Below are 26,857 nucleotides of genomic sequence, written 5' to 3'. Positions count from 1 at the left end.
TGGTCTGTCTCTGCTCTCATTGAAGTCAAACCGCCACTGGCTGCCGTGAGAACCATGTTAGATCAGTACATGAGTGCTTTTGAAAATCCCTTCCCTTCGCGTTTTTTTTTTTGTTTTTTTTTTTTAGTCACATCTGTGCACAATTGACTAAAAAGACCTTTGTAATATACTTTAATTATTCTTTGTTGTTTTCATGTAAAAGTGATTGAAAGGAAACCAGAAGAAAACCTATAATAATACTCTTGACTTTGATCTTATTTACCGTAAATTATGTGTTATGTTTTTCTTCTCCTTTTATGTAATTATATATTACTTTATCACAATGTAAGATAAATCACTGAAAACACGAGGAGTAGAAATAATGAGGTAATACGCAGGGGAAGAGCATTCGCTAAGGGAGGAACTCGACTCTTCGTGGTCTGACGGATTTCCAGTGCTGTTACAGCAACTTCCCTTTGAACGCATGGAAGAACCGGGACACTTCACGTGAAAGGCTGGTGCTAAAACCTGATGAACTTAGAGTCCGCGTGGCCAGCTGCGAGGAATGCCTTTCTGGATGTCACCTTCTCAGGAGACCTCAGGCTATTCTCCAGATAGCCATACCCCGTTCTGTCCCCGCGCTCTCCACTGTGTTTTGGTCCACCCGTTCCTCCCTGCTTCATGGGCCATTTTGGTTTCCAGTGTGTGTTTCAGTGATGTTTCTGGTTAACTGCTCATTCTTTGGCAATACCAAAGAAAACCAAAGAGGATCAGAGCTTACTGGAGCTCAGGGGAAATCAGAGAACCCCAGAAGCATCTAATTCAACAAAACCAATATTTGCAAGACTTGCCCTCTACAGCCCAGTTTCACCCCTGGCTGTAGAGGTTCAGTGAAGTGCCCAAGTGGGGAGTCCAGTTGTACTGCTCATTGTTTGCATTGTGTTAAAAATGTTACCTTGGGTCTGCAGCAAGAGATTTTAGCTGAGGAGAGGCTTTGGCCACCACCCGCCCCAATCCTCGTAGCTCGTCTCCACCTCCCCAGTGTGATACAAGGCACGGAGGGTTTTGGAGACCAGCAGCATGTCAGTGCAGGAGGAGGTGACTGCTCTGTGGCCACAGCCTCATCTCTTCTTCGCTCATTAATGCCATAGATTCACCTGAACTGCCCTTCAGAGAGAAATAGATACATCCGGAGGGCAGTTCTGCTGCCAAAGGGCACATGGAAGCCTGCTGAGATGCAGGGGTGGTATCGCAATGGGAGGACCACTGAGTTGCCTTGAATTAAATTGTCTTTTAATAGCAGGGTTCCGCTCCATCTTTAGACTCGTGGGATTATCGGTTCTGATTTAAATATGTGTTTAGCATTAGAGGAAAATGTTATGTCAATACGTGGAGGACCAGTTGCCTATTTCAGCCGCTGCTGTTTCCACCATGTGTCACAGATTAGAGCTGGCCCTGGACGGGGGCCAGGCTGGTGCTCGATACGCTCTAAATCCGGAGTGGTATATGAGAGACCTTTACTAGCCTAAGTGCGGGTGATCTGTTTGATAAACCCTATGACATATTGTTCCTCTTAATGCCCTCTATTTATGTGTTTGCGTGGCCAGGAGTAAAGGTATTGCGCTGCCATAATTCCGTAGTTAGACTCTCTCCCGCGGGAATGACCACAGGTGGCAAATGCAGCACGTGCTCAGGGCTTTCCATCCGCTCCGCTGGCTTAATTAACTGCAAATAGTCAGGTCATTGTCTTTGAAAACTTAATAGGTGGTGTCGGTGTTTAACTGATGATACGGAAAGAGCGAGAGGGCGTCCTGTCGTCCCGTCCCCGGAAAGGCCCAGGACGCCATCTCACCCTTTCCGTACCCTGTTGGTCCTCGAAGTGCCGGCGTAGCGAAATGCCATCTGCCTCTGCGAGGCGATGCTACGGGAGTCTTGGCTCAGTCCAAACTAAAATTATTAATCTCTGTGCCCCCCAGGAAGCCTGAGTGATTAGCTGCCCGCTGCATTCACTGCTGTTCCCAGGAGGCAGCTTGAAGAAATTAAACGTTCTTTAACATTTCAGTTAAAAACAAAGTGGAAACCAATATGAAGAAGCTGAAGGAAAAAAACCCCATGAGTGTAAACAGCTATAAGCAGTAATGTGACAGCTAATCTCAGAATTGTTAGATGTTTAAGATATAATTACTGTATATTAACTAGATGAGATCTACACAAAGAGCCTGATGAGCCTGCCAGAGAAATAAACCACAAAGTACTAGCTGGCCTGATTTATTTTTTTCCATCATCGTGTTTTAAATGTTCATGCATACTGATTAAAATTTAGGTTAGGGTCTGGAAAGCCGGTGCCAAGTTCTGTCTCTCGGGGATTTTTAGATGCTGTAGATTTAACCCTCTGTCTGTCCTTTTGATGGCTGGCTTCCCAAATACCTAGGGCAGATAATATTCTGCCTTGTCCAGCTGAACTGATGCAGTCGGACTTCCTGAGGAAAAAGCCTCTTGAGTGCTTCTGAAATATTTATTTGTCCAGGATTCATCTTACTGAATTTACTGTTTGCTGAAACAGGCAGTGCTGCGTTGGCCTGGCATGAGATAATATGTTTGAGTTCGCCCTTTCGCTCCTATGGAATGATATTTGAGATGCACATTTTTTTCATTTTTTTTTTTCCCTAGAATATCAGGGGAAAATAATTTCAAGTGGGGAGAGAATTTTGCTGAACATCTGGGAGCAAAATGGGAAAAGTTTGATAAATGGCATCTTGCTGACATGTAATGGCAACTAGCTCAGTGAAGGAATCTGGGGCATTGCAAATAAAAGGCTTTTTCTTAACTGTGGTTCAATCGGATATGTGGTTTCGTGCGTACAGTTGACAGGAACAGATTATTCAGATTGTCAGATTTAAAAAAGCGAAAAAATTCAGACTTTAGTCATGCAGTAATCTGAATTTCGGGAGCAGCCGTGTCTGTGTACAACAGAGACGGACATTTTTTGACTACTTAACTCAGCAGAGAAGTTTATGATTCAGAATTTATATTCTGTTCGGGAGTTAGCTACAATAGTAAATATATGGCAATATTTTGTACACTGATAATGGTATTGTCGGGTTATACTGATAACTCGACTGCATGAGTTTGAATTCTTTCAACGGTGTTTAAAGTCCAACTATTCTTTATTTCAGTCATTTTATGTTTGAGACACACTGAGTTTAAAACCTGTGTGTTATTTTGATTTTATCCATCGCACGTGGAATACCTTTATTCATAAGCCTAAATACTCTTAAATCAGCCAGAATCTCCTCGCATGCCCAGGCTTAAACTGGAAGTAAGCTCATGGCAGTCAGACTTTGCAAACAGAAATAAAGGGAAAACTGTGTATTTAAAAACAAAGCAAAACTGAGCGTGGCTCAAAATATTTTGGGGAGGAAGGACTTTAGCCGTGTAGAATTTTTCCCTTGTATTGCTCTACCAGTCGGATGTCAAATGACATTTTTTCTTCATTTAGCATAATTGTCTCTGAAATGTAACAGTGAAACAAACCATTAGCAAAACGCTGAGCTGTCAGAAGCAATCACTGGTTTCGGATCCAGCCGGGTGCTTTCCCTGCTCCGAAGGTACTGGTTGCGGTTTCCTATAGAGGTTCTTTGTGAAGCATCCAGTGTTTCAAGGGCAGCGTTGGAGCCGTGTGGATCCGACCTGCCCTTCGCAGGCAGCTGCCGGCTCCAGGCATTGCAGTTGCCCCACAGACTCCTCTCGGCTCTTCTTCTAAACCAGGGGCTCCATCGACTTCGGTTGTAGGTGGGAGTGACCGTTGCCACTGCAGATCATAGGATCATGGAGTCGTCTTGGTTGGAAGGGACCTTTAAGATCATCAAGTCCAACCATTAACCAAACACTGCCAAAACCACCGCTAATCCATGTCCCTCAGCACCATGTCTACCCATCTTCTAAATACCTCCAGGGATGGTGACTCTACCGCTTCCCTGGGCAGCCTGTTCCAATGCTTGACAACCCTTTCGGTGAAGAAATTTTCCCTAATATCCAACCTAAACCTCCCCTGGCGCAACTTGAGGCCATTTTCTCTTGTCCTACTGCTTGTTACTCACGAGAAGAGTAAAAACCCGCCCAAGTCTCGCTCTTTCCCAGGTTTGGACAGTTTCACAAGCATGACGAAACGTGAAGATGATCCCTGCTGCCAAATTTCTTGGCTTTAGAGCATAGTTAGCAAGTTTTGTTTAAACAGGATAACTTTAGCATGTGGGCTTGAGCACGTGCATGCACTCGCTTGGACATGTGCTGGACTTTCTTATAACCTTATCTCTGGGAATGGTTAAATCCATCAGGAAGATGGTTCAACCCGAGGTTGAAAACGTCACCACGGATGGAGAATATCATGAGCATGATAGGGGTGGTCTATGGGTATCTGATCCCTGCCGCGCTTGCAATATGTAGGAGCAACAGCAGAGGTTCTCAAGTTGTTATATAGTCGTTACTTCAAAGTAATTAGATGGGGAAGGTGGTTCCTGGGATCTCTGTGTGCCCGTAAATGGATGGCCCTGTCTTTCCCGGGATGGGCACCTGTAGGGCTCCGATGGGATCCCTGCTGCTCCCGATGGCCCTGTCCCCTGGGAATGAAGCCCCGTTAAGTAGCAAGACCAGTAACGTGTCACTGTCAAAATGATGTTTGTTAATTTTGTCTCTTGTTGTGTAAAAGGTTGCATCAGCTTGCTGGAATAACATAGATTTTATCACGTACTTGTTTATCGTACAGTCACCTTAAATCTGTCTGCAATTTACTGGGCTTACTGTCAGTCCGATTGTTTGAAATTATGATTTGTTATGGTGCTTTTCCTACATATTCACCATAAATGGGATCCTACCCCAAAACCTCAGACATAACGTCAGTAGAAAATGTTCTTTTTCTAACTACATCCTGCTCTTTCTATGGGTAAATATATGCTTATTATTTTTATTATTATTTTGCGCACGTAAAACTAATTGGCTTTGCCGTTTGCTGCGTGGCAAAGCGCATTCGGCTTTTCCAGTAACATTCTTCATAAAATAGATCATACGGAAGGCTGCAGGAATTCCTAGCGTGAAGATGGTGCCGCCTGAATTTTCCCAGAGGCGGTGTTTAAAGTCAAATTGGGTTGTGACATTAAATAACACCATATGGCGTGTGCGGTCCCCGCTGCTCGAACTGGATGCTCAGCGCAGTTTCGGTGGCATTTTACAAGAGTTGATTGATTTTGGGGTGGGTTATAGGTTCTCAGAAGTTAGACGATCTTGAAAAAAATTGAGTGTTTGTCTTTTAAATACCAAAAATACAACGTTTGCGAGGGCTGTATGTATGTGTGCGTGCGATTGTGTATGGGTAAAAGCTGTGTCAATCCGGTGGAGAACAGAACTTGGAATCAAGCTGCTTCAAATAATTAACTTTTGGGGACTTGTGCAAACTATTTTTGTCCTCCAGGTGATTTTCTTTCTAAGGGGATGCCAAAAGCATTAATGCAGACTATCAAAGCTCTGTAAAAGGAGTTTGCCATTTGCGTTGTATTTCCGAACCTTCAAAAATAGAGATTAAAGCACCTGCAGATGCAGACGGTACATTCCACGCATGGCATGTTTTCCGGCATCCTTTCATTTTGATTCTTCCTTCTTTTTTTTTTTTTTGTTTTGTTTTTATTACAGTTCTTTGAGGTTCCATTTGACTCCAATATGAACAGGACAAAAAACAGACCACTGGTGCGAGGACAGATCAGGTAAGGCTGTGCACACCTGCCCCGCTAATGAGAAATGAGTCTTCACCTTGCTTTTATCTGTCTCCAACCTTCTCTCTCTCTCTTCAGATGATAGAAAAATAGCAATTTCAGACAAAAGACTAAAGAAAGAAATGCACCTCTCTGTTCTTCGATATTTCTTCACGTTTATAACTTACATGTGAGGAGTTTGGGTAATCAGCCGTCCCTTAAAATACTGAATTTCTCAAGGCAGCAGCCTTTCCACTCATGTATTTCTTCATGTGTGACGACTGCACGCACAGCTGAACTTTTGCATTAGTTTGTAACGGCAAATCTTCAAAATTTCACGTCTAAGAACAAACACAAAAGTGTATATTGGCTTTAGTAGTCACGTTTATCCGTTAGATCACAAACATTCATTTGAATCTCCCAGCAGAGGTATCTGCAACTCATGTATTTTTTTAGTGGTTTTCTAAGGCACCGCGTTGTCTTTGCCTTTTCATGGAATCACGGAATGTGTTGGGTTGGAAGGGACCTTTAAAGGTCATCTAGTCCAACCCCCCTTTTCCACATGCGTAGCACAAAGCTTGGGGTGAAAGCACACAATGGTGGCATCTTACGAAAAGAAAGTAAAAAATTTTCATCATTTATTTGATCATCATCCACCAGTAAATCCCCCCAGCCCCCCTCAAAAAAACAAAAAAAGACCTGTGTTAGCATAGGGATTCCCTTAAAAAAAATAAAATCCTTCATTCACTCTGTTTTCTGGGTTATATATCAGTGCAGTTTCTCAAAGGCTGTTTTCCAGCTAAAAAAGCAAAGGGAAAAAAGAACATCAGCAAAACCCTCTAACTTATTTGCAAACTAAAACTGAAGGCCCAATTCATAAATGATTCAACAAACAATTTTAGTATTGCGTTTCCATGATTTGTGCCAAGGATTATTTATAACAAAATTATGTTTTCCCTTAGGCTTCTGCGAACAGTTGGTCCTATTTATTTCTGTGTTTTATCCATCACCTTTGGAGGACTGAAAAAAATGTGATGGATGAAATTACAAGAAAATTGAGACAAAATAGTAAAGTGAACCTCGGGGGTAAATTCACTTGCGTTGTAAATAGTTAGAGTGCTTCAATAAACTTGTTCCGATTTGTTCTTGAAGATGGTGCTAATTAGAGATTCCTGAGTTGAGTTAATTTTATTTAAAAACGTATTTTAGGGACCACTGCAGTGAGGGCATGCGTTGTACGCACTGTGAGTCAGCCTTAATTGTGCGGTTCAGGGGAGCTGCTCTTGTGCTCCACTCGCACATGGGCCTTCAGCCCTGGAAGAAGGAACACTTGTTAGGAAGAAAGATGAATTTTCTTCTTCTTTTTTTTTTTTTTTATCATAGTCTCTTAGCATGGCTTGCAGTGTGTCTGGAGTCAAAAATATAGCTAGGAAACTTTCTGTCAGCTTTTGATTCAGAGAAAGCAATTTGGTTTAGAAGTTTCCTGCGTCCTTAAATGAACTTCACTGTCATCTGAATGCACCACAGATTGGCAAAACCATATTTAACGGATTTTCTTACTTCCCCCCCTTCATATTTGCTTTCACCACAAAATGGTAATGTTGGGGACTTCGTGTAATCACTCATCAATCTATCTACCTGACTGTCAACAGCTAATTTAAAGTTCTTTAAAGTGTCACTTACCTTGAATAATGCCGCTCTGGTTCCCTGTAGACCATTGAACACGCAGACCTTGACGGGGGTTATTTCTTCTGTGGTGTGCAAGAGGAGAATAATCCAGTGCAAGTGATCTAACCTTGTTATGTTTTGCCACATATTCCCTGGTGTTCCTTGAACTCTTTCCTTCCTGGCTGATTAAATAAAACCCTTAAATGGTTATGCTAAAATTAGTCAAAAACCGACGAGACAGGGATGGATAAATTGTACGTAAGAGACTGGTGTCTTGGCTCCGGGAAGGGATCCAGAGAGCTTGGGGTATGTACAGAGTTCTTGCCCAAAATTTGTCTGCCATTTGAGTTTTGACATTTTCTTCTCTTTAGCTGCATCATATCATGAAATGTTTGCTGCTTTTTTTAATTATGCTGTGTTACAACATCTGTGATACCCAGTGCAAATGGGGCTTCTCTCTCTCGTTCTCTCTCTCTTTCTCTCCCTTTCTCTCTCTCTCTTTCTCTCTCTCTCTCTTTCTCTCTCTTTCCCTCTCTCTTACTCATTTTGTATAGTCCTTGATACAGAACTGGTCAGTATGGGTAGCAATTTTCGCGTAGTCCAGTCCTGAGCTTGAGATGCCTTTTGAAGAGTGAGCATGCTGTTAGCTCTCCATCATGTTGGCTCATTGCACCTCCTTGGAAAGGCTTTCGATGGTGGCTTTGATGTGAACTTCTGCCCACTGAGAAACAGCACTGAGACCAGTGACATTTCTTATAGAGGTTGTGGCATCCCAAAGACAATTCTTAGACGCTTTGAGCTTGGGCCAGAATCAAACTGGTAACCCCCAGTGAGAGGTCCTTGGTGTTACTGAGTCATCCTGTCCCTGGACGAGCTGGCGTCTCCATTTTAGATGGGCTAATTCATGGAGCTGGCTCATTAGGAAACATTACGCTGTTGTAGAGAAATTATTCCCGTGTGTTTCACTTTGTGGCCTCCGTTGGCAGCTTCAGCCCCAAGTTTATTTCGGTTTAAGGTCAACTGACAGTTCTAACTGACCTTGCTTCCAACGTTTCTCCCCTTCCTTTCTGCCTGAAGCCTTCACTTTGAGGAAACACCACAACCCCTCTGTCTTGGTGACACTTGGGTGTGTGCCTTTCCCTGTGCACACGTTCGTGTCATTCCCAAGTCCCCATGTCTCAGCCTTTTCTACAGGTTGCCCAGGACTTGCAGTTTCCTTTGGCATCAGTGAGGAACCTCAGTAGCTTTCAAAGAACTGCGCTGTGGCCAGGGCTGCACTGTGAAGTGTGAAAGTCATCATGGCCTCCGTGGTCTGGCTGGGGACAGTGTCATTATTGTACTGGTGACACTCAAGATGTGTTGAAGGTAGGCAGCTTTGGCCTGACCATCGCTCCAGGCAGCACCTTGTGAGCCGGGAACCAGTTCTGCAAAGATCTCTGGAAGGCTGGCATTTGCAAAAGTGATTGTCCTCCATCCTTTGTGAAGTCCTCTCCGTATTGCACCAACTTTATGGATGAAATCATTATTTCGAGGCTCAGCGTGCCCCTGCTATATATATATTTTATATCATTTGGCTTGGACCAGACCGTACAGGCAGTGATACCAGAGGACTCTGCAGAGCTGGGGTCTGCTGCACACAGGGCCAAGGGTACGTACCTGCACCTTATTTGCCAGCCCCAAACCCACCGCTGATTCCCCCAGGGACTCTTCTGACGCTGTTGCTAGATTCGTGACAAACAGCACCTGATCGTTCATTGACTGCTTGCTTTCCAATGTCCTGTGTGATTGGTACGGCTCTGAAAAAAATGTTCCCTTTGAGCAATGAGACGGAACCGTCCTTATTCTCTATTCAGAGAGTAATCGGAGACATCCTGTTGCAAAAATAACAAGAGGAGACCCAAACACAGCATGCCACTGAACGCCATCCATCATTCCAGCCTGCCCACATGTCCTCCTCCCTCCCCTGACCCCTCCAGTCCTCTTTGGAAACACAAACAGCTTGAGATGTTCTTCGTACTTTGGCTGCAGTCTTAAACTCGCTGGGCATGTTTGCCTTTTTGCATTATAACAACAGCTGATATTAGTTTTCCTGCTATGAATTGTTTTTTATGTCATTGATAAGGAAAAATTCCATGCGCTCACACAACCTTAGATTCGACTGAAATGGCGGCAGCTTTTCCTGGTTTCCTGTTGGGTATGATTTATTCCCTTGCTTTTTAAGGTAATGGATTTAATTTTCCTGCGGATTAATTTAAATAAACCTCTAGTATTAGCTGCAGTAGCTGAGTGAGCTTAGCCTCGAGGATGACAAGTGTCCTGCTCCATTATATTGTACAAAGTGACAGTTTTGATGACCCTTCTACACAGAACTGTGCACGGTCTTCTTAAAAAGTGGCTGGTTTTATGAACTTAATGTACTGCTGGATCTGCTGTGCTAAGCACTCATAAAAAAAAAAAACTTAGTAGTTGTACAGGAATAGTTTTTCCTCTTAAAAAAAAAAAAGTCATCAAACAGCATGTTCTAAATAACTAATTTGCGACTGCACGGACACCTTTCAGTTCTGCTCCCGCAGTATTTGGCAAATTGGAATTATTTTCTCTACCCAGTCCTTTGGCTTTGGCCTTTTCCTTCTGCGTTTAAGAAGTTGAAGTCTGTTAACTTGGCAGAAGGCGGCACAACACGGATAATGCCTTGGGTGCTTCAAAAGGCATAATCTTCATGTTGTTTGGTAAATATTTTTTCCTAGAATCCCTCTAACCTCCTCACTTAGCAGTGCCCAAGGAGCTGTGGTTCTATATGTGAGCTTCCTGCTTCGTATGGCCGCGGTTGATGATTATTGCAATTAATGGAGACAGTAACGCTTTTCCTACTGTTGGATATTTCTGAGTGGAGTCTTGACTTTGGTCAGTTTAAACTATAAGCCAAACTCTGGAAGAAGACGACCAAAAAGAGCTCCTAAGGTAGCACTGTTTCTCACTGATGGCTCGTATTTATGAATTGTAGTTAAAACTGCAGATATATCAGTTGGACGTTCATAAACTGATAGAATATTGCAACACATTGGACGTTCTATACTCAAAAACACGTTAAAACTCAAGACCAGCTCTGTGTAAAGCTGAGTTTCCCACCTGGTTGCCTGCAGTAGACTTACCACCACAAAGTGTAACAAAACCAGGCTGTGCTGAAAAAACGTGAGTGTGTTTAAAAAAAAAAAAATAATAAAAATCCCCTCCATAATCACTGCCGATAACTCTGTGTAATTAGCTTGACTCTTTGCTTGCTAACGCTCATGTAAATCAGGAAGGTTTCTACTGATGTTGGTGGAGCTCCAGTGCTGTAAGTGAGAGGAAATCCGTGTCCTCGGCTTACGCTGAGACCTGCGTTAAGCGTTTCCCCAGCCCAGCTTTAAGCCAGAGGTTTAAAACCCTCCCCAAGGGTTTCGGAACAACTTGGGTTCCCGTTTAAAGACCAGCCTGCGCTTGGCTGATGGGGCTGCTCCCTTGGGTGGTCATTCCAGACAGGTTTCATTCTACTTAAGTGAAAACAAATAAAACAAAAAGTCCATAAATCTGCGGTTCTTCGAGGATAATCATTTTTAAGAGATCAGATGCTCGTTCCCTGCAGGGAAACATTCCAATATTTTGTTTAGAAAATACCTCATTTTAAAGGGACTGCCCTGAGATCTTTTTGCATGATAAAAATGTTTCTTTTTTCAGTGGGAGGCTTTCCTCTTGTTTAAACAGGGCACAATTCAAAGCAGACACCACCACGGCAGCCTTTTCAAGCATTTTTTTTCTTTTTTTTATCTTGCTTGTATTCAGGCTTTATTATTTGAAAACAAGTAAATGCATTCCTTCCCCACCACCACCCTCCTGGCGTCTTATTTTTTTTCCCCACCCTGTGTTTTCCAGAAGCTGTCATTGACTGTATTTGGTAAACAAGAAATTAAAAAGGCAGCTTTATATTTTTGACATGTACAATTGCTTGTAAAAATGTAGCTCTTGCCTTTTGAACAGCGGGGGATTTTTTTATATTTCTTTTTTTTTTTTTTTTTTTTTCCTGGCATAGCCACGTCATGGAGAGGTGGGGGCGGGGAGGGGGAAAGAAACCTGGAGGCTAAAACATAGTTTAATGAGAATAAAACCCACATCAAAGGATGGACTAATGGAATGATATAATGCTTACTGTGTCACTTTCCCAAAGGGGATATGGATGACAGTACTTATATTTCAATTATCTATTCACTGCCTGCGTAGGATGTTGATTAAATGGTTCTAAGGTATTAGGGGCCTTTTGTAGAATTCACAGAAAAATGGTGATACTGCACATTATCCTCAGATCAAAATGCGTATTAGCGGGAAATTATATAGCTCTAACTACATATATATTTTGTTTCTTAGGGCAATAAAGAGGGTTGCTTTAATAACTCTAACGTTACGTTCAAATTCGTTTCAGTTGAAACGAAGAAATTACTGGTTCTCCAGCCCGTGCCTTCAGCTCGCTCCTCCCGCCTGGACCTAATTCTGCCCCAGCTCAACAGAGACATTCCTTTGCCGCCAGCTCTGTTGGGTAAATATAAACCCTGCGGAAACACTTGACCCCTCACGCCTTGCTGCTTTTCAGTTCAGCCGAGGGGGCCAAATTATTTATCCGAAATCTTTCATTGCACGTGGGACAGTTGATAAATCGGAGTCCATTGTACGTCGCCCCACGTTAGGCAACATCCCAGATGCTGATGTAAAAAGCAGGAGTCACGGTGCATTTGGGTAAATGGCTGCTCCATCTGCTTGTGGGGAGAAGCGATCCGGGCTCCTAATGGAGTTGTCTTATCCTCTCATGTCAGCTCCTCGCAGGGGGTAGAGCCCCGTGAGCCGGGGGGAGCCGAGCTATTGTACACTAATCCTTCCATCTTTGTGTCCCACGTGAACGGGCCTCTTGGATGCGAGTTGTAACCATTGACTCTCTTTTTTTAACTGACTAGTGATGAGTCATTTTCTTCGAAGGTGACCGTAAAGGGAGTTTTCCCTCTTACGCTGCACAAACAAGCAAAAATAAAGCTCGAAGACCAAGACCCTTTCCCCGTCTTAGCACAGTGTTCTCCTGGTGGCTCTTCTTCCCCTGTCTGTCAAAACATTTCAGGGTCATGTTTGTAAATTTTGGCTTAGTGCAGTCAAAATCCCCACACTTCGTTCCCTCTATTAGTATCGAACCTTATCTGGCTTAACCACAACAGCATCGTTATTCAACGAGCGCCAAGTGCTGTAGGAAATGTCACCGCTCAACAAGTCCATTACGGAGCTGCCTCTGATTAGAAGCTGCTAGACCCTGAGATCTGTTTACAGTAAGTCATGTTAGAAGTGCATTTCTTTCTGCAGAGGACAGAGTTTATCATGTCTCATACAAGTTATAACTTACATGTTATCAACTTCGCGAGGCAGATATAAAAGAGGCTTTTCTTACACTTTCATTAGCGGCGCTAACACAGATGCTTGCTCCCCAGTCTTTCTGACTAGAAAAGCTGCATTCCTGAGGTTGAGATGCGCGGAGAACCTCTTTGATGTGTTTTATTTAATTTTATTTTTTTTTTGCTAGGGACGAAGAATCACAAGGAATATTATATGATAAATCATGCTGTAAAGGAGTGTGAGCCACAGTGACTCATCTTGCTGCCCGCGTGTGACAGTAATTGTGTTGTATTCATGCACTTTGATGCTATATGAAGGGGGGTTTTGGTTTGTTTGGTTTTTTTCCACCAAACATTTGTAAAATAAAACTCCAGATGCTGACTTCAGATAAACTACCAAACTGATAATGCAGAAATCCCAAAATACGACCATCCGGATCCTCTTCACCTCTCAGGTGAAACAGAGCAACTGCTTAAGAGCACGCTCTAGAGCGTTAAGGTGATACGAATATCCGATGATACGAAATGATACGCATATCAAATGCATGCTTGCGGTGTTGCAGAGGAATCTGCAGATAGGCAGGAAGGATTTGACTTAAATTGCAATTTGGCAGGCTCGTCTGCTCCGTTGCTCTTCCACTCAGTGGTGTCTGGAGCCTGATCCTCCTTCCACTGCAGACCATCGCTTCTTGTCCTGCTGCCTGTGGCCGTAGTGAATAACTTATTTCCTTCATTTTCATTGGTCCTGGGAATGTATTTAGAGGCTCCGAGGAGACCTTAGAGCCCCTTCCAGTCTCTAGAGGGGGCCTACAGGAAGGATGGGGAGGGACTCTGGAGCAGGGAGTGTAATGATAGGACACGGGGTAACGGCCTCAAACTGCAAGAGGGGAGATTTAGATTGGATATCAGGGAGAAATTCTTGGCTGTGAGGGCGGTGAGCCCCTGGCCCAGGTTGCCCAGAGAAGCTGTGGCTGCCCCATCCCTGGAGGGGTTCAAGGGCAGGTTGGCCGGGGCTTGGAGCAACCTGGGCTGGTGGGAGGTGTCCCTGCCCAGGGCAGGGGGTGGCACTGGGTGATCTTTAACATCCCTTCCAACTCTAACCGTTCTGTGATTCTGTGTGATCCTGTACGGAGAGCGGCTGGCCTGTCTTTTCCTCTTTTTTTGAAGAACGAGTTGATAAATACTCTAGAACTTCAGTTTTCTCCATCTTTATGAGGTTGAGAACTGGCCTGAGACTTCTTTACCCACTGCTCTCCAAACGTTGGCTGAGGGCTCAGCAGAAGCATGTGTTCGGTTTAATCACTCTAAATCACAGAAAAATGTTTCTAGAGAGACCGTATTATCCATCCTGTTTGTCAGCTGGTCTCGGGCTCTTAAATGAAGAGAGACCTGAGATTTTGAAATAAAATGAATGGGTCACTTAACTGCCGTGTTGTAAGGTTAGGTTTGTTAGGTTAAAGAGGAAGATTTAGTTTAAATATTAGGGGGGACATTTTTCAAATTTACTGTAGGTCTGTCTTGTAAGCACTTTAAAAAAATATTTACATTTTCGTGACTGCGGGGAAGCTGTGAATATTATTATTTGCCCTTTCACTCCTACCTGACAAAGCCGTATACCAAGGAGCGTGCTAACGCTCTGCAGGGCTGCTTGGAGTTGTTATGATTAGCGTTCTGCTGTGTTTAGCCGATGTAATAAGAGCATAAACATTTTCTAAGTGTGGGTCCTTTTCATTTTTAATTTTTTACTTCGAGCCAAGCGACGAGGCCCAATTGGAGCTTCTGCTTAATAGCAAAGGGCGGCATAAAAAGTTTTATGTCTCTCTGAACGTGGTATTTGAAAACTACAAGTCTCATCCTAGACCGGTGATTGCTTTGGTCTCCGTCCTCCGGGAAGACTCTTGAACCCGTGAACAATGGAATACCGCGTCCTGGCATCATTTGCCTGGAGTTAAACTGGTGAAAAGGAGAGCAGGATGTGTTCAGGAGAAAGCTCCATGCCGAGGGTGGGATTCCCAAGTTCTCTTTTTTTCATCGGAGTTGAAATCCCTCTTGTCTCATCCTAGCCTACACGTCGCGTCTTTGTGGAAACTTTCAGCAGAATCGATCGAGCCGATTTTGATTTACACAGGCATAAAAAAGAGAGATGTGTCTCTTTCAAGATGAAATGATTGTTTTAAATTACCCGTGTTTGTTTATGATAGTTTTAAAGTCCCTGGCTCTGGTGGGGGAGACAGAACATCTGCAGCTCAGATTTTTGAGGAGCAAGGGGAACTAATTGCCTCCAATTTGGTTAAAATACAGTGTCAATTGTGCTTTTATACACTAGCGATACGTAGCCAACACGGGGCAGCTTGGCCTCCGTGCATGGGTTGTTTCTTCACTAGGGAGAGAAGCAAATTGACACAGACAGGGGATATTTTATCCTAGTCTGTATTTATTTATGCTAAGTACACTTCTGAACAAGTATATTAGCTATATACTATATACAGCAAAGACAGAGCTGGGTCGGCAATTTAGCGCCAAAACTCAAGGAGGCAACTCCAAGATGAGAGCCAGCCAACTACAGGGGTTTATCCATCGCTGAGCTCCGTATATGCCAAGTTCTCGCTGGATGACATTCCTTGGGAGATTTAGACATCACTGGTTGAATCCTGCCCCGTTTCCCTGCTGATGGTCCAGATGTCATTCAAAACCGCATCCGGCTTGGTGCTGATGGGCCCGGCTGAGCCCTGTGGACAAAGGGAAGGTATTAGGGGCGATTCCTTTCAAAGGCGTTTGCGTTTTAAAGAGGTTTATTTGAGGTTCAGGTCTGTAAACTCTTCCTCTGGAGACACAATGCTGTAGCGTGGAGCTCCTGATTGAAGTGTGCTTAAATGCTACCCATTAACCCAGATCCTTCGGCTTTTTGGGAGCACCTACAAGTTTCAGAACTTCTCTTAACACAGAGCTCCTCCTCAGCTCAGATTTTGTGTTACAAGCTGGGTTTAGAACTTCTCTACTGGTTTCCATGCTATTTTATTATTTTTTTTCACATTCAGGGTAAAGTGCTGCCCAATCTGAGATGATCAACATCTTTGTCATAGTCGTTACCAGAAACCAAATCACAAAAAGCCAGTTAGAAAAACATAAGCGGGCAGAATTGCAACGAGGGTGTTCTGGCGATCTTAAAAATTGTGGTAGCATTAGACCCAGTTAAAGGGGATTTGATATAAAATCCAGTACTCGTAGTGCGTGTAGAGCCTCATCTGCCACAGCAACACATTTCTGGGGACGAGACGCCAGACGCTGACGGAATATACATATTGCTTCGTCACCTGTGAAGACAAAGTTAAGTAATCTGTTAAGGAAAAAAAAAAAAAAAAAAAGACTTGACAAGCTCCCCATTTGTTTGCAGCTCCTAAAGGACGTCTTGTCAGTCTTCAGTGGTGAGAGGCAAGCGTGTATTCTGATTTTTGCAGTTGGTGGGGAAAAATTGAATTCCCAATTAAAGGCGTAGTTTAGTTTCCTGTTTTAGTTTTAAAATGCATCGTCCTTCATCTCTTGTCCTGAGTCGTGAACTTTCTTGCATGATTGAGAGAGAATAAATGAGTATCTATTAAGATCTTTCTCTACATTTTTTCCCCTTAAAATAGTACCGGTTTAGCTCATTGATAGATATCGTTCAGTTTAATGTAATTCTGGTGCTTTGCAAGATTAAGCCTCAGTCGGCAGGTTCTTGGGCTTCTCGTGATGTTCAGTCACAGCGCACCTGTGGAAGGTGGTATCGGAGGCGAGAGCTGGATTCCTTGTGTTTGCGAAAGCTTCTGAGGGACCCAGGATCAGATCTGCATGAAAGAAAGAACGGCGTCTAGCGACATGCCCGTTCTGCCAATGTTAAAGCTATTTTTTTCCTTTCAATTGGAAAGAAATATCTCTCCTTGAGACTAATCCAATCTGTAATTGAAAGTTGTAGTTGAATATAAAAATAGTTTGTCGGTCATGCCTTGAGCCCTTAAAAAAAAAAAAGATACGCTGCCTCAAAACTAATTGGGGGTCATAACGCATCATCATGTAACCACTTTGATTTAAAATCTCAAATCTGAGTGGGGATATTTTTTCTATCAGGTACATCCCCAGTCTGTCTGTAGGACTCTTCTGGAGTTTAATCTCATGTCTTTTGCAAAAAAAAATTAGAATCATTTTAGAAGTCATCAGTGATGAAGCTACTGATCCAGGCAATGTTGTTCCAGTTTCATTTTCCATTAGTGGTGTTGTTATTACTATAGAACTTTTGCAGCTGACGATGGTCATGAATATGGTTTTTATTACTAAACATATAAGTATGCAGCCTGAAAGGATTTGTGTGGAAAGTTAAAATTTAATTTCACTGTTGGTAGATTGCCATTGTTCAGTTGTCTGCCATGATCGCTGATTGATTTTGAATGCTCCGTGCCTTACTTTCAGCTTAGAAGTTGTACGAATGTTTTTTTTAACCTCCCTTCAAAAATCATTCCAGGAAAGCTACCGTTGCTATTCAGGGGCAAAATGTGCCTTTTACAGCCTTTTGGCTTGTTTCTCGCCGTCAGCTGACTCTATGGCACTTGCGCCATCAGATGACCCCACTGCTGGTTTCAGGCATGTGTCCATCTGGGGAAGCGGAGCTGGAAATCACGCAAATGCAATCCAGATGTGTGCTGGAAGGAGAAGAGCCTTCCTCCCATTACCTAAGTCATAGGAGGCGGAAGGCTTCTAAAGAGTCATGTCTTGTTGCAGCGCGTAATGTCCGCAGCTCCTTCTGTCTCTTCCAAGTGGGATGGGATCGTCTGGTGCAACTGCTGGGGTTGGTGGCCTTCCTTAATTTGCTTGGTGGATCTTTAAAGCTGCTGAAGAGGGCTGAGCAGTTCTTGGGTGCTGATCTTTAAAAAAAATAAATAAAAATTAGAATAAATACCTTGGCTGAGGCTCCAGCTGAGGGGGAGGTGACCAAGTCATAGCTCAGTACTGTATGACAGTCATGGTGACCACAGGTTCAGCTCCTACCCTGGGACTGGTTTTCGGCAACTCTTGGTGTTGCCTGGACACAGGAATTGAGAAGATGTCAGGAGATGAGCAAAACTGTAAAGCATCAGCTGGGGAGAATGACGGTTTTCTGCACAGGGTTAGGTGTGTTTGTGCTGAGGAACTCCATGGCCATCTTCCATGGCTGGAGGCCCTCTGCTGTGAGGACAGGCTGAGAGAGCTGGGGGAGTTCAGCCTGGAGAAGAGAAGGCTCCGGGGAGACCTTTGAGCCCCTTCCAGTCCCTAAAGGGGCTCCAGGAAAGCTGGGGAGGGACTCTGGATCAGGGAGGGGAGCCATGGGACGAGGGGGAACAGTTTTAAATTGAAAGAGAGGAGATTTAGATGAGATCTCAGGAAGAAATTCTTGGCTGTGAGGGTGGTGAGCCCCTGGGCCAGGTTGCCCAGAGAAGCTGTGGCTGCCCCATCCCTGGAGGGGTTCAAGGCCAGGTTGGACGGGGCTTGGAGCAACCTGGTCTGGTGGGAGGTGTCCCTGCCCAGGGCAGGGGGTGGACCTGGATGCTCTTTAAGGTCCCTTCCGACCCAAACCGTTCTATGACTCTGTGACCACCGGCTGTCGCCACCATGGAAACCTTCAAAGAGTTGTGACTTGCACTTCAGTTTGCGTAACCTGTCACTGCTGTCGGAAAAATGTAAAAACTTCAGCCTGATGCTTTTGTCTGAGTTTGTAAGCGGCTTCAGAAGCCTTAATAACTTGCTGCTGACCTGGAAAAAATTAGGAAGAGGAGGGGGCTTCCTCCGGCAGCCTTGTACTGGTGAGTAGTCTGGGGACATTTTTAGTACCTACAGATTCCAGAAATAATAAGCAACTTATGATGCTTACTCCTGAAATCTGATTTTAATTATGGCTTTGGAACAGCGCTCATGCACTGGACTCGTATCTCAGCCCGTGATGGTGAAATGCAGTTGCAGAAATGAGAATCACACTTGTATTCTTTGTCTGCCAAATACCTTCTTCTGAGCTCCCGGCATTTTCAGCCCGTCTGCGCATGAGGCTGGTTCAGACTCTTCCTCTTCTTATTACGACAAATTGTTTTGACACTATATGCAGATAGAATTTGCGCCCGGAGTAGCAATATTGAGATTAATCTGAGCCATCAATCTCACCTTTGTTGTCTTCGGCACCGTTTACCTGCCGCCGTGGAAGATGCTGAAGTCAGGGATAATTTCGGGCCGTTCCTGCGGGCAGCGGCAGCAAACGAGGGAGGGGAGGAAGCGTGGCGGCCTTGCTGAACCTGTGTCTTAAATGAAACAGAAAACACACCGGATAGAACCCAAATCAGTTTTTGCCTCCTCGAAAAATAAGTAAAATTGCAATTTAAGGGTATGGTCTATGGAGAGTGTTTGCCGTTATTAAAGTCGCAGGCTGAGGCAGGCGAGGATGCGCATCCTGGCTTCGTTCGGGTGTGGAGGTGACTCTAAATAAGCGCCCTTCACCAGCCCCGTCCTGCTTATTTCACATCATCATCCTGCATTTGGTGGAACCGATGCCTGGCCTCGTGGCTCTAGGGACAGTTGTCAATAATAATAAGATCTAACGATCAACCAGGAATTGGAATGTTTCAGTCCCTTAAGGTATTCTATGCACGCTGCAGCAAAACAAGAGAGCATTGTTGGTTTGGGTTTGGTTTTTTTTTTTAGTTTGCTCTTTTAGAAGCGGGTGATGTGTCTATAAAAGGTTTTTGACAGACAGGGAGAAGACAGAAATTGTTTTATTACCTTTTGTGTTAGGCTTTGAATCTAATTTTCAAATATAAGCACTTATGCTTCACCTGAAAGAAATATGCAGGCAGTCCTAAATGGGCACTTACAGTCAGGCTTATGCTTTTATGTAAATATATTTTGCGTGCCCAATTTCCCATTAACACAAGGTCACAAATTAAGTTTCTTATGTATTTACATAAGATCTGAACATGAATTGCATACGACTGCTGATGGCATGAATGCGCCTATTCAGGATTCAGATGGGCTTTGTGTTTGTATTTCTATGAGTGTCAATATATTCACAGAGATAGGTCGAAGCATTAGATGCTGATACAGGAATTTTCCATGTTTCTAAATATTGATAGGTTTTAAGAGGGAATTTTGTCTGGCTTCTGGATTTTTCTTTTCAAACAAAATTTTCTTTAAACTTTTTCCCCTTTTTTAATACTGTTTTGTTGTGTTTTTTTTTTTAAATTGTAGTTCTAACTGTACTTTGACAGTCGTCTTCACAAAATGTTTTGCCAAAGAGCCAAAAACAGCAAAGAAAAGCATGTGTAGTAGTGATGCTATTGATCTTTATAGACATTAAGCTTGCTAATGCTGCTGTGAAATAGGTAAAATAGTACATTAATTTTATAGATGGGCAAACGCTTTAATTTGTTTTCCCCTCTCAATTTTTCCAACTAGCGCTGTGAGTCAATAAGTCCTATTATCCATGGCTCTGGAGCCCATTAAATAAATATATTTCATGCACGTGTGTGTAAGATCGTTATACAAGTGGCACTAGATTTGGAGATTATGCTGGCGCCCATGAATTAAACGAGGCTGCTGCATTGTCCAAAGTTGCCGTGACCGATACGGTGAGTGAGGGTCCGTGTGCGTGCCTCGTGGTCGCCTGTGCAAGGGATGCCTGAATATCCCCCAGCTGGGATTCCTCCTGCGTTCCCGTTCCTCCCCAGCAGCGCTGGGCTGTCCTTGAGCCATCCTGCCCAGCCTGACCCACAGCATCTCTCCAGACACCTCTGCGTCAACAAAAGCCTGAGTTGAATGAGAAACCTGGGTCTCTTCCTCCTCCTCCTCCTCCTCTTGGATGCTCTCAGTGCAGTGTGACTGGGGAAGGTCCATCTTGGGTGAACTCTAGGGGAGAGAAGCGTCAGCGCGTTTTCTTTGGATCAAGAAAGGTTTGATGATTCGCTGTTGAAGCTGAAGTTCTCTCAAAAGCTTTTAGTTGAAAGTGAATGTCTTTTAGCAGTATTATTAGCCAGACTTTGGCATGTGCATGCTCAATAAGGCAGTGAAGAGGGACAAGGTAGAATGACCAGTTTTGGGTTTTCCTTTAGGAGGTGTCCTATGTGGTGACATGCTGGTTATTTTAGAGTTGAAATTTGAAGAGAACTCATTTGGCACTTGTAGTATTTTTCCAGAGTCTGATTTTAATCAGCCGAATCACTGAAACCAACTCCTCCCAAGAATCCATCATAAAACCTAGTTTCTTACTCAATATGTTTGCTTTCTGAGCTAGCTCCTTGGCCAGTTTTCCAAGGGAAGATTGCCTTTTTTTCCCATGGGAGTGATTCCCTTAGTGAACGCCCAAATGAATTGAGACTTAAGTACCAGCGTCTGTCATCAGCCTGCGCTTACTACATGGGATGGTTTAAGGATGAAGGAAACCAGCAGAGACCCCGCAGCCACTTTTGACCACCACGTGAGAATTCCCCGACGTTGGGTTACCCAAGACCGATGCTCCTGTGATGCACGCTGGACTGCGTGCTGGCACGAGGCTGTGGTGGGAGCAACCGCGTGGACATTAGGTGATGGGGCAATTCCAGTGACATCTCAGCCTCCCAGCCCTTCTCCTGCGCCAGAATGGGGTCCTCTTCTCCTGTGCTGCCCCGGCAAAGGAACGTGCATCAGCTCAATGAGCCTCATACCACATGCCAGAGTTTTGACAGACCTAATGTGAGCATGGAGATGCATAATGGTCCCTAGAAAACCATAAACTAGTAGAAATCAGAATACCCCTTAAACTGCTGTGATTTAAACTGAGAGTCAGTCTTTTCTTCTTAAAATCCTGGGAGTCGCTGAAGCAGAAAAAGCTGCACCAGTGACTGAAATCTCTCTACCTTTTCCTCAAATAGTCTCTTTCTCCCTGATGAGTGAGTTGCTTTTACTTCTCCCAGACCTTATAAACATGACATATTTACGTGAGAATGAGTTGAATTCTCCTCTACCTCATGTCTCGCCAAGAAAGCAAGGTCCTAATTTCTGGCTGCAGTGCCAAATAGTATTTTAAGGGGCAGAAACAACAAAGCTGAATCATCAGATCACAGTTGGAGTTTCTGATCTCAGTTGGAGTTTTAGGGGCAGGCACTTGTAAGTCAGACAATTACTCTTCCTGAAGATTTTTACAGTTCCTTGTTTGCTAAGGAAACACTGGAGAGAAGTAGAAAATGCGATACTTTCGGGACGTCTAAAAGTAATATAGTTCAACTGCTTGTGAAGAACAGCCGTCGTTGACTTGATACTGTCCCCTGAGATTGTCAGGAGTATTACAGACACGGAGCAAACTGCCTCCTTTTAAAGAGGCAAAAAGGAAGAAACTGAGAAGCAAAAATGTGTTTTCATCTATGAGGAACAGAACAACTTTTTTGGAGGTCTCAGTCAGGTAACTTCACCCTTCCCTTTTGATAAAACCTCCTTTTTTAAAGGTACTTTTCCAACCCATCAGTTGGATGCGGAAGGCAGCGCTGCTGTCAGGGCTGGTGCCCGCAGGGAAGCAACGTGGGAGAGACGCAATGCTGGGTTCAACCATGGAGAAGGGTTTTGCCGTCCCAGCCTTGACCTTCCCTTCCCCGGACAGGCACGAAGGGCTGGTGTCTGCCCGGCTCATGGTGTGTAACGTTCAGTTGAATTGGAGGCGTGTAGATGAGTCTTCACTCCTGATTAGTGAGAAAAGCGCTCGTTGCGTTAGGTCAAACTGTGTCCTCATTTATGTCTGCGAGCTCTGCGGGAGCGAACATGGGTAGCCCGGCCTTGTCGGGTCAAGCTGGTCTTTTGTCGCCTTCAGAGTGTGTATTGTGTTAATCTGGTGTTTACTGTCTGACTGTATTTTATTCAGGAATCAGTCAAGATAGATTTGTTTAACCAAACCCAGTCAGGCTTTCACTACAGAGGGGCAACGTCTGCGGAGTTTTGTAGTCGGCGTCGAGGCAGTTTATTGGTACAGATTGTGTTTTCCTGCCTTTCTGCAAAAGGGCACCGCGAGCTGCAAATACAGAGGGCACAGCACCGTATGGCTCCTTTCACAGTGCAGCTCCCAAAAACACTCTCAAATTTTATACATCTCATTGTCAATGGATGGCAACGACGTGCCCTGCCCCTATTCCTGATGTATTAGTAACACCGAGCCTGGGAATGCGGGAGCGTAAATGTGCTCTGTGCATGCTCCATAACCTAAAATCTGTTGATGGTTTTGAGAAGCTGGATAAAATGACTTAGTCAATTTAATTTAAATTGAAGGCAGATCTTTAGTGTGAGGTTTGCTCATTTTGCTTCTTGCAGTTATTTAGGATCTCTGTGCCATATTGGTCCAACAAAGGTCTTAACAATCAAAATTTGAATGGTAGGATTTTTTGCTGATAAAACTCCCATAAAATTCATCCCAAACAGCAAAGCTTTTCTTACGAGGTTTGGAGCAGTGCTTGCAACACGTATTTTAGGGGTAAGGATTTGGCCAGAGGGCAGAGTGATCACAGAATACAAAGGCTGCATAGTTTTCAATTAGACAAAACGTGTAAAGCTAAACTTCATGCCGAGACATTTGGTGCAAGCACGCATATTTTCTGCTCTTATATGGATGACTGGAAGCGTGTATTTAGCCACGTGGGTTATTAAATGCAACTGAGTTAATGGCATTTTCCTCCCTTCCAGAGGTCTCCCACACCACGTTATTTCTTAGTGGCATTTAGTTCTCTCTTTCCATCGTACCAAACACCCTCGAACAAGGGTGTGGGAAGAGATCTCCACACACGGAACAGGCTGCCCAGGGAAGTGGTTGAGTCACCGTCCCTGGAGGTATTGAAAAGCCGGGCAGACGTGGTGCTGAGGGACATGGGGTAGTGGGGGTTTTGGCAGTGTCGGGTTGATGGTTGGACTCGATGATCTGAAAGGTCCCTTCCAACCTCGACCATTCTACGATTCTGTGTTCACCCTCCCCGCTGAAGGACCAGAATGCTGCGGTTCATACTTTTTCTTTCATATCGGTTCTTCAAAGCGATGGTCTAGACTGGGAAGATAAATCCCGTTTGGAGAATATTTCAGCTGGAAGGACTTTTTGGCTCTGCGGGCGGAGTAAGTCATGTTTGCAAGAGCAGCGGTGGGCAGGAGCTGAGGTCCATCAGCACATGGACCCATCCGTGGTGAGGAAGATGCCTGCTCCTGGGGAAGGTTTGGAGCCCTCCGCAGGCTCCATGATCTGAAAGGTCCCTTCCATCCTCGACGATTCTAGGGTTCTACGTTGTCCTGGTGCAAGGGAACACAACTAAAGCTTCCTTGGGGTGCATCACGGTGCTGCCTTTGAAGTGTGGGTTTGGTAGCCAAACAAAAAAACCTTGTTCATCCTATTTGGATGTTAATTGTGGAATACATTAGCAGAATTTTACATAGCTTCAGCCACTTGCTTACAGATTTTAACAGCAATTTCCAACCTTCCCTGAGCACCTAGCTGATGTGCAGTAGAAATCAACAGGAATAATTTGCATCTTTATTGTTTGCTGCTTTTGGCCAAACCTAAAATATCTTCAGTTAATTCCAGTCATACTTAGAAGGTAATAAGTTTTGATTTCGAGCCTGTTGCCAGAATTGCTTTGGTGTGCTGCCCCTGCTTAGCACAGTGCAGAAGCTAAATGGGAACGTAGAAAACTCGTCCTTTTTTTCAGTAAAGCCAAAAAATACTGTATTGCTGCTGATGTAGTTTCAAAATGATAGAGTGTACTCTTCTCCTCATAAACGCTTCCTAATTTTGTGTCTAGCCCTGCTGCGTGTCAGCCAAAGAATCCCATTGGATAATTGCAATCGATTAAAAATCTGACAAGCTACAACCATTCTCGTTTATTCTAAACCCTGGGCGCTTTTTCCAGAGGTCAAAATTTGCTAAGATTAAAATGAAAGATCTGCTGGAAGCACCCGTTCTCCGTAAGGGCTGTTTTCCTGCCTGGGTTGAATGTATTTGTTGAACGCAGCGACCCCAAGGGTAGGAAGCCCCTGGCATTGCGAATCTGCGGCAGGACTGGCTCACCTTTTCTAGAAAGGCTTGTCTTAGGATGGGGGGTCAGATGGGAACGTTTGGGCTGGGCGAGCGAAAAATAACAAAAAATGCCGTCTCCGTTTTTGGGAGGAGGCAAAAGGAGCGGGGCAGCAGTAATTCTCGAAGGCTGAGTGTGTGGCTCTGCTCTCCCCGCAGCCCCCTGCTCGCCGTCTGTTTCGCTGCCTCCTGCGGAGTCCCGGGCATCGCCCTGCTGACGCTGGGGGTAAACCCTCTCACCGGCGGCCTGGGAGCCTTCAACATTTTCCTGTACACGTGTTGTTACACGCCCATGAAGAGGATGAGCATCGCCAACACCTGGGTGGGAGCCGTCGTTGGCGCCATTCCCCCCGTCATGGGCTGGACTGCGGCCACCGGTACTCTGGATGCTGGTGAGTATAAAACCCGCGCGTCTGAGCGAGCGGTTGCCATTAAACCTCATTCTTTATGCTTTTTTGACTCGATACTGCTTTGAAAGCAGATATATTCTGCTGTTGGCAGTGCCAAAGCCTGTTACGGTGCGGTACCATACAGACTGAAGAAGTAGACATGGTCTTATCATCCTTACGGCGACATTTCAGGGGCAAACGTGAGTTGATGAAAGAGCGTGTCTTATTGAATATGTGTTTAGGCCATCTTAAAAAAAAAATCTAGAAGGAGAAGAGTGTCTTTGGGGTTCACATGGAAGAAAATGTTATGTAATTTCAGGATTAAAACCATACCCGGTAAGATCTGACTCACAAGTCAGGAGCTTTCAGCTGGAAAATTCCCAGATGTGTTTATTACTGTCTTTCCACAAGCCAGAAAATACCCTGGGAAGATTAATTTATTGGTGTATTTCTTAATTGCTCACTTCTAAACTCTGAGTTATAAATGTTCCTTCCCCCTCTCCTTGAAAAGCAAACGAAGATTTCTATTTTAGTAACTGTGAACCATTTTTACATCCCTCATAAAACACTGATCTCTTCAGCAGCAAAACTCCGACACAATTAGGGCTTGTTTTTCCTGCCAGCGAGAAACTTAAGAATCAAAGTGGCTCCACATAGTTACATTCTGAAGAAACTCAGGGAGTTCAATTAACAGGTCTGTTAAGAATGTTTTGAGCGCACACTCATCCCGCAGCGCGGCATATTTAAGGCTTGAATAATACTTTCAACAACAAGGCTTTTAAGCAGGAATTATCAGGATCTGTGCAAAATCGGCAGCACGCCGTTCCTCATTTGTGCTGCGCGCTCCCTATAAAAGTCAGGCTGAATTGGCTTTGTGTACGCGTGCTCCGATCCAGAGCTGATCCAGAGCTAGGAGGAAGGGGTTTGTGGTGGTTTTTTTTAATCACGTGTAGTACTTCTATACAAACATTTACATCTCTGAAAGTTTTGGGTTTTTTTTATATTTAGACCTATAAATGGTATGTGTGTGTATGTAGAGTGTCTCGTGTTAAGGAGTGCATAGCAGACATCATTAGAAATTCTGTATTTGTAAAGAGGAGACAATGAATTAAACCCACAAAATGTATATTTTTAAGGACTGTAGCGTTCTGTCTGCAGTTGCCTAGATCTTGGATCTGACGTCGTTTAGGGATTTCTGCGTAGGTTTTGGCACCTCTTCGCAGAGTTGATGCTAGAAGATGACTCTCACGTGCCCACGTTTTCACCTGCGCAGACCGGACTGGGGGAGCTCACTAAAACCCCTTGCTGTAGAGGCTGTCACCGTTCAAATTGTCACCCCGGATTTTTAGCTAAACTGCTGCAGGTAAAGCCTGGCACGTTAAAGTCAACTGGCACTGATTTTCATCGTCTTGAATTCGTCAAGTTGCAACTTGCTCTTCAAGACCTATTTCGCAAAGCGCGAAGCTGTCCCTGTAGGGCAGGCAGGGCGGGCAGCAGGGAGCACCGTCTTTGTCCCAAATAAGCTCTTCCTCTCTAATTTGCGCCTGAGATGTGGTTGTGTGTCCCTCTGCCAGCTCTGCTGTGGAAGGGATAGTCTCTGGCAGTGGTGCC

At 44.3% G+C, this 26,857-nt stretch overlaps 1 protein-coding gene across 2 annotated transcripts in view; it reads left to right on the top strand.

Annotated features, from left to right (window-relative positions):
* Positions 1 to 26,857, top strand: part of LOC128917909 (protoheme IX farnesyltransferase, mitochondrial) — a 110,307-nt gene that overhangs the window by 67,557 nt on the left and 15,893 nt on the right. For both annotated transcript variants that reach the window (XM_054221600.1, XM_054221599.1), the window contains exons 5-6: positions 5,665 to 5,735; positions 25,017 to 25,249. In XM_054221600.1, coding sequence (XP_054077575.1) covers positions 5,665 to 5,735; positions 25,017 to 25,249 — 304 coding nt within the window. The remainder of the gene's footprint in view (positions 1 to 5,664; positions 5,736 to 25,016; positions 25,250 to 26,857) is intronic.

The sequence above is a fragment of the Rissa tridactyla genome, chromosome 15 (genome assembly GCF_028500815.1).
Source record: "Rissa tridactyla isolate bRisTri1 chromosome 15, bRisTri1.patW.cur.20221130, whole genome shotgun sequence".
Classification (NCBI taxonomy): Eukaryota; Metazoa; Chordata; class Aves; order Charadriiformes; family Laridae; genus Rissa; species Rissa tridactyla.
The sequence above is the reverse complement of the archived record's forward strand: the minus strand, read 5'-3'. Positions and strand labels throughout refer to the sequence as shown.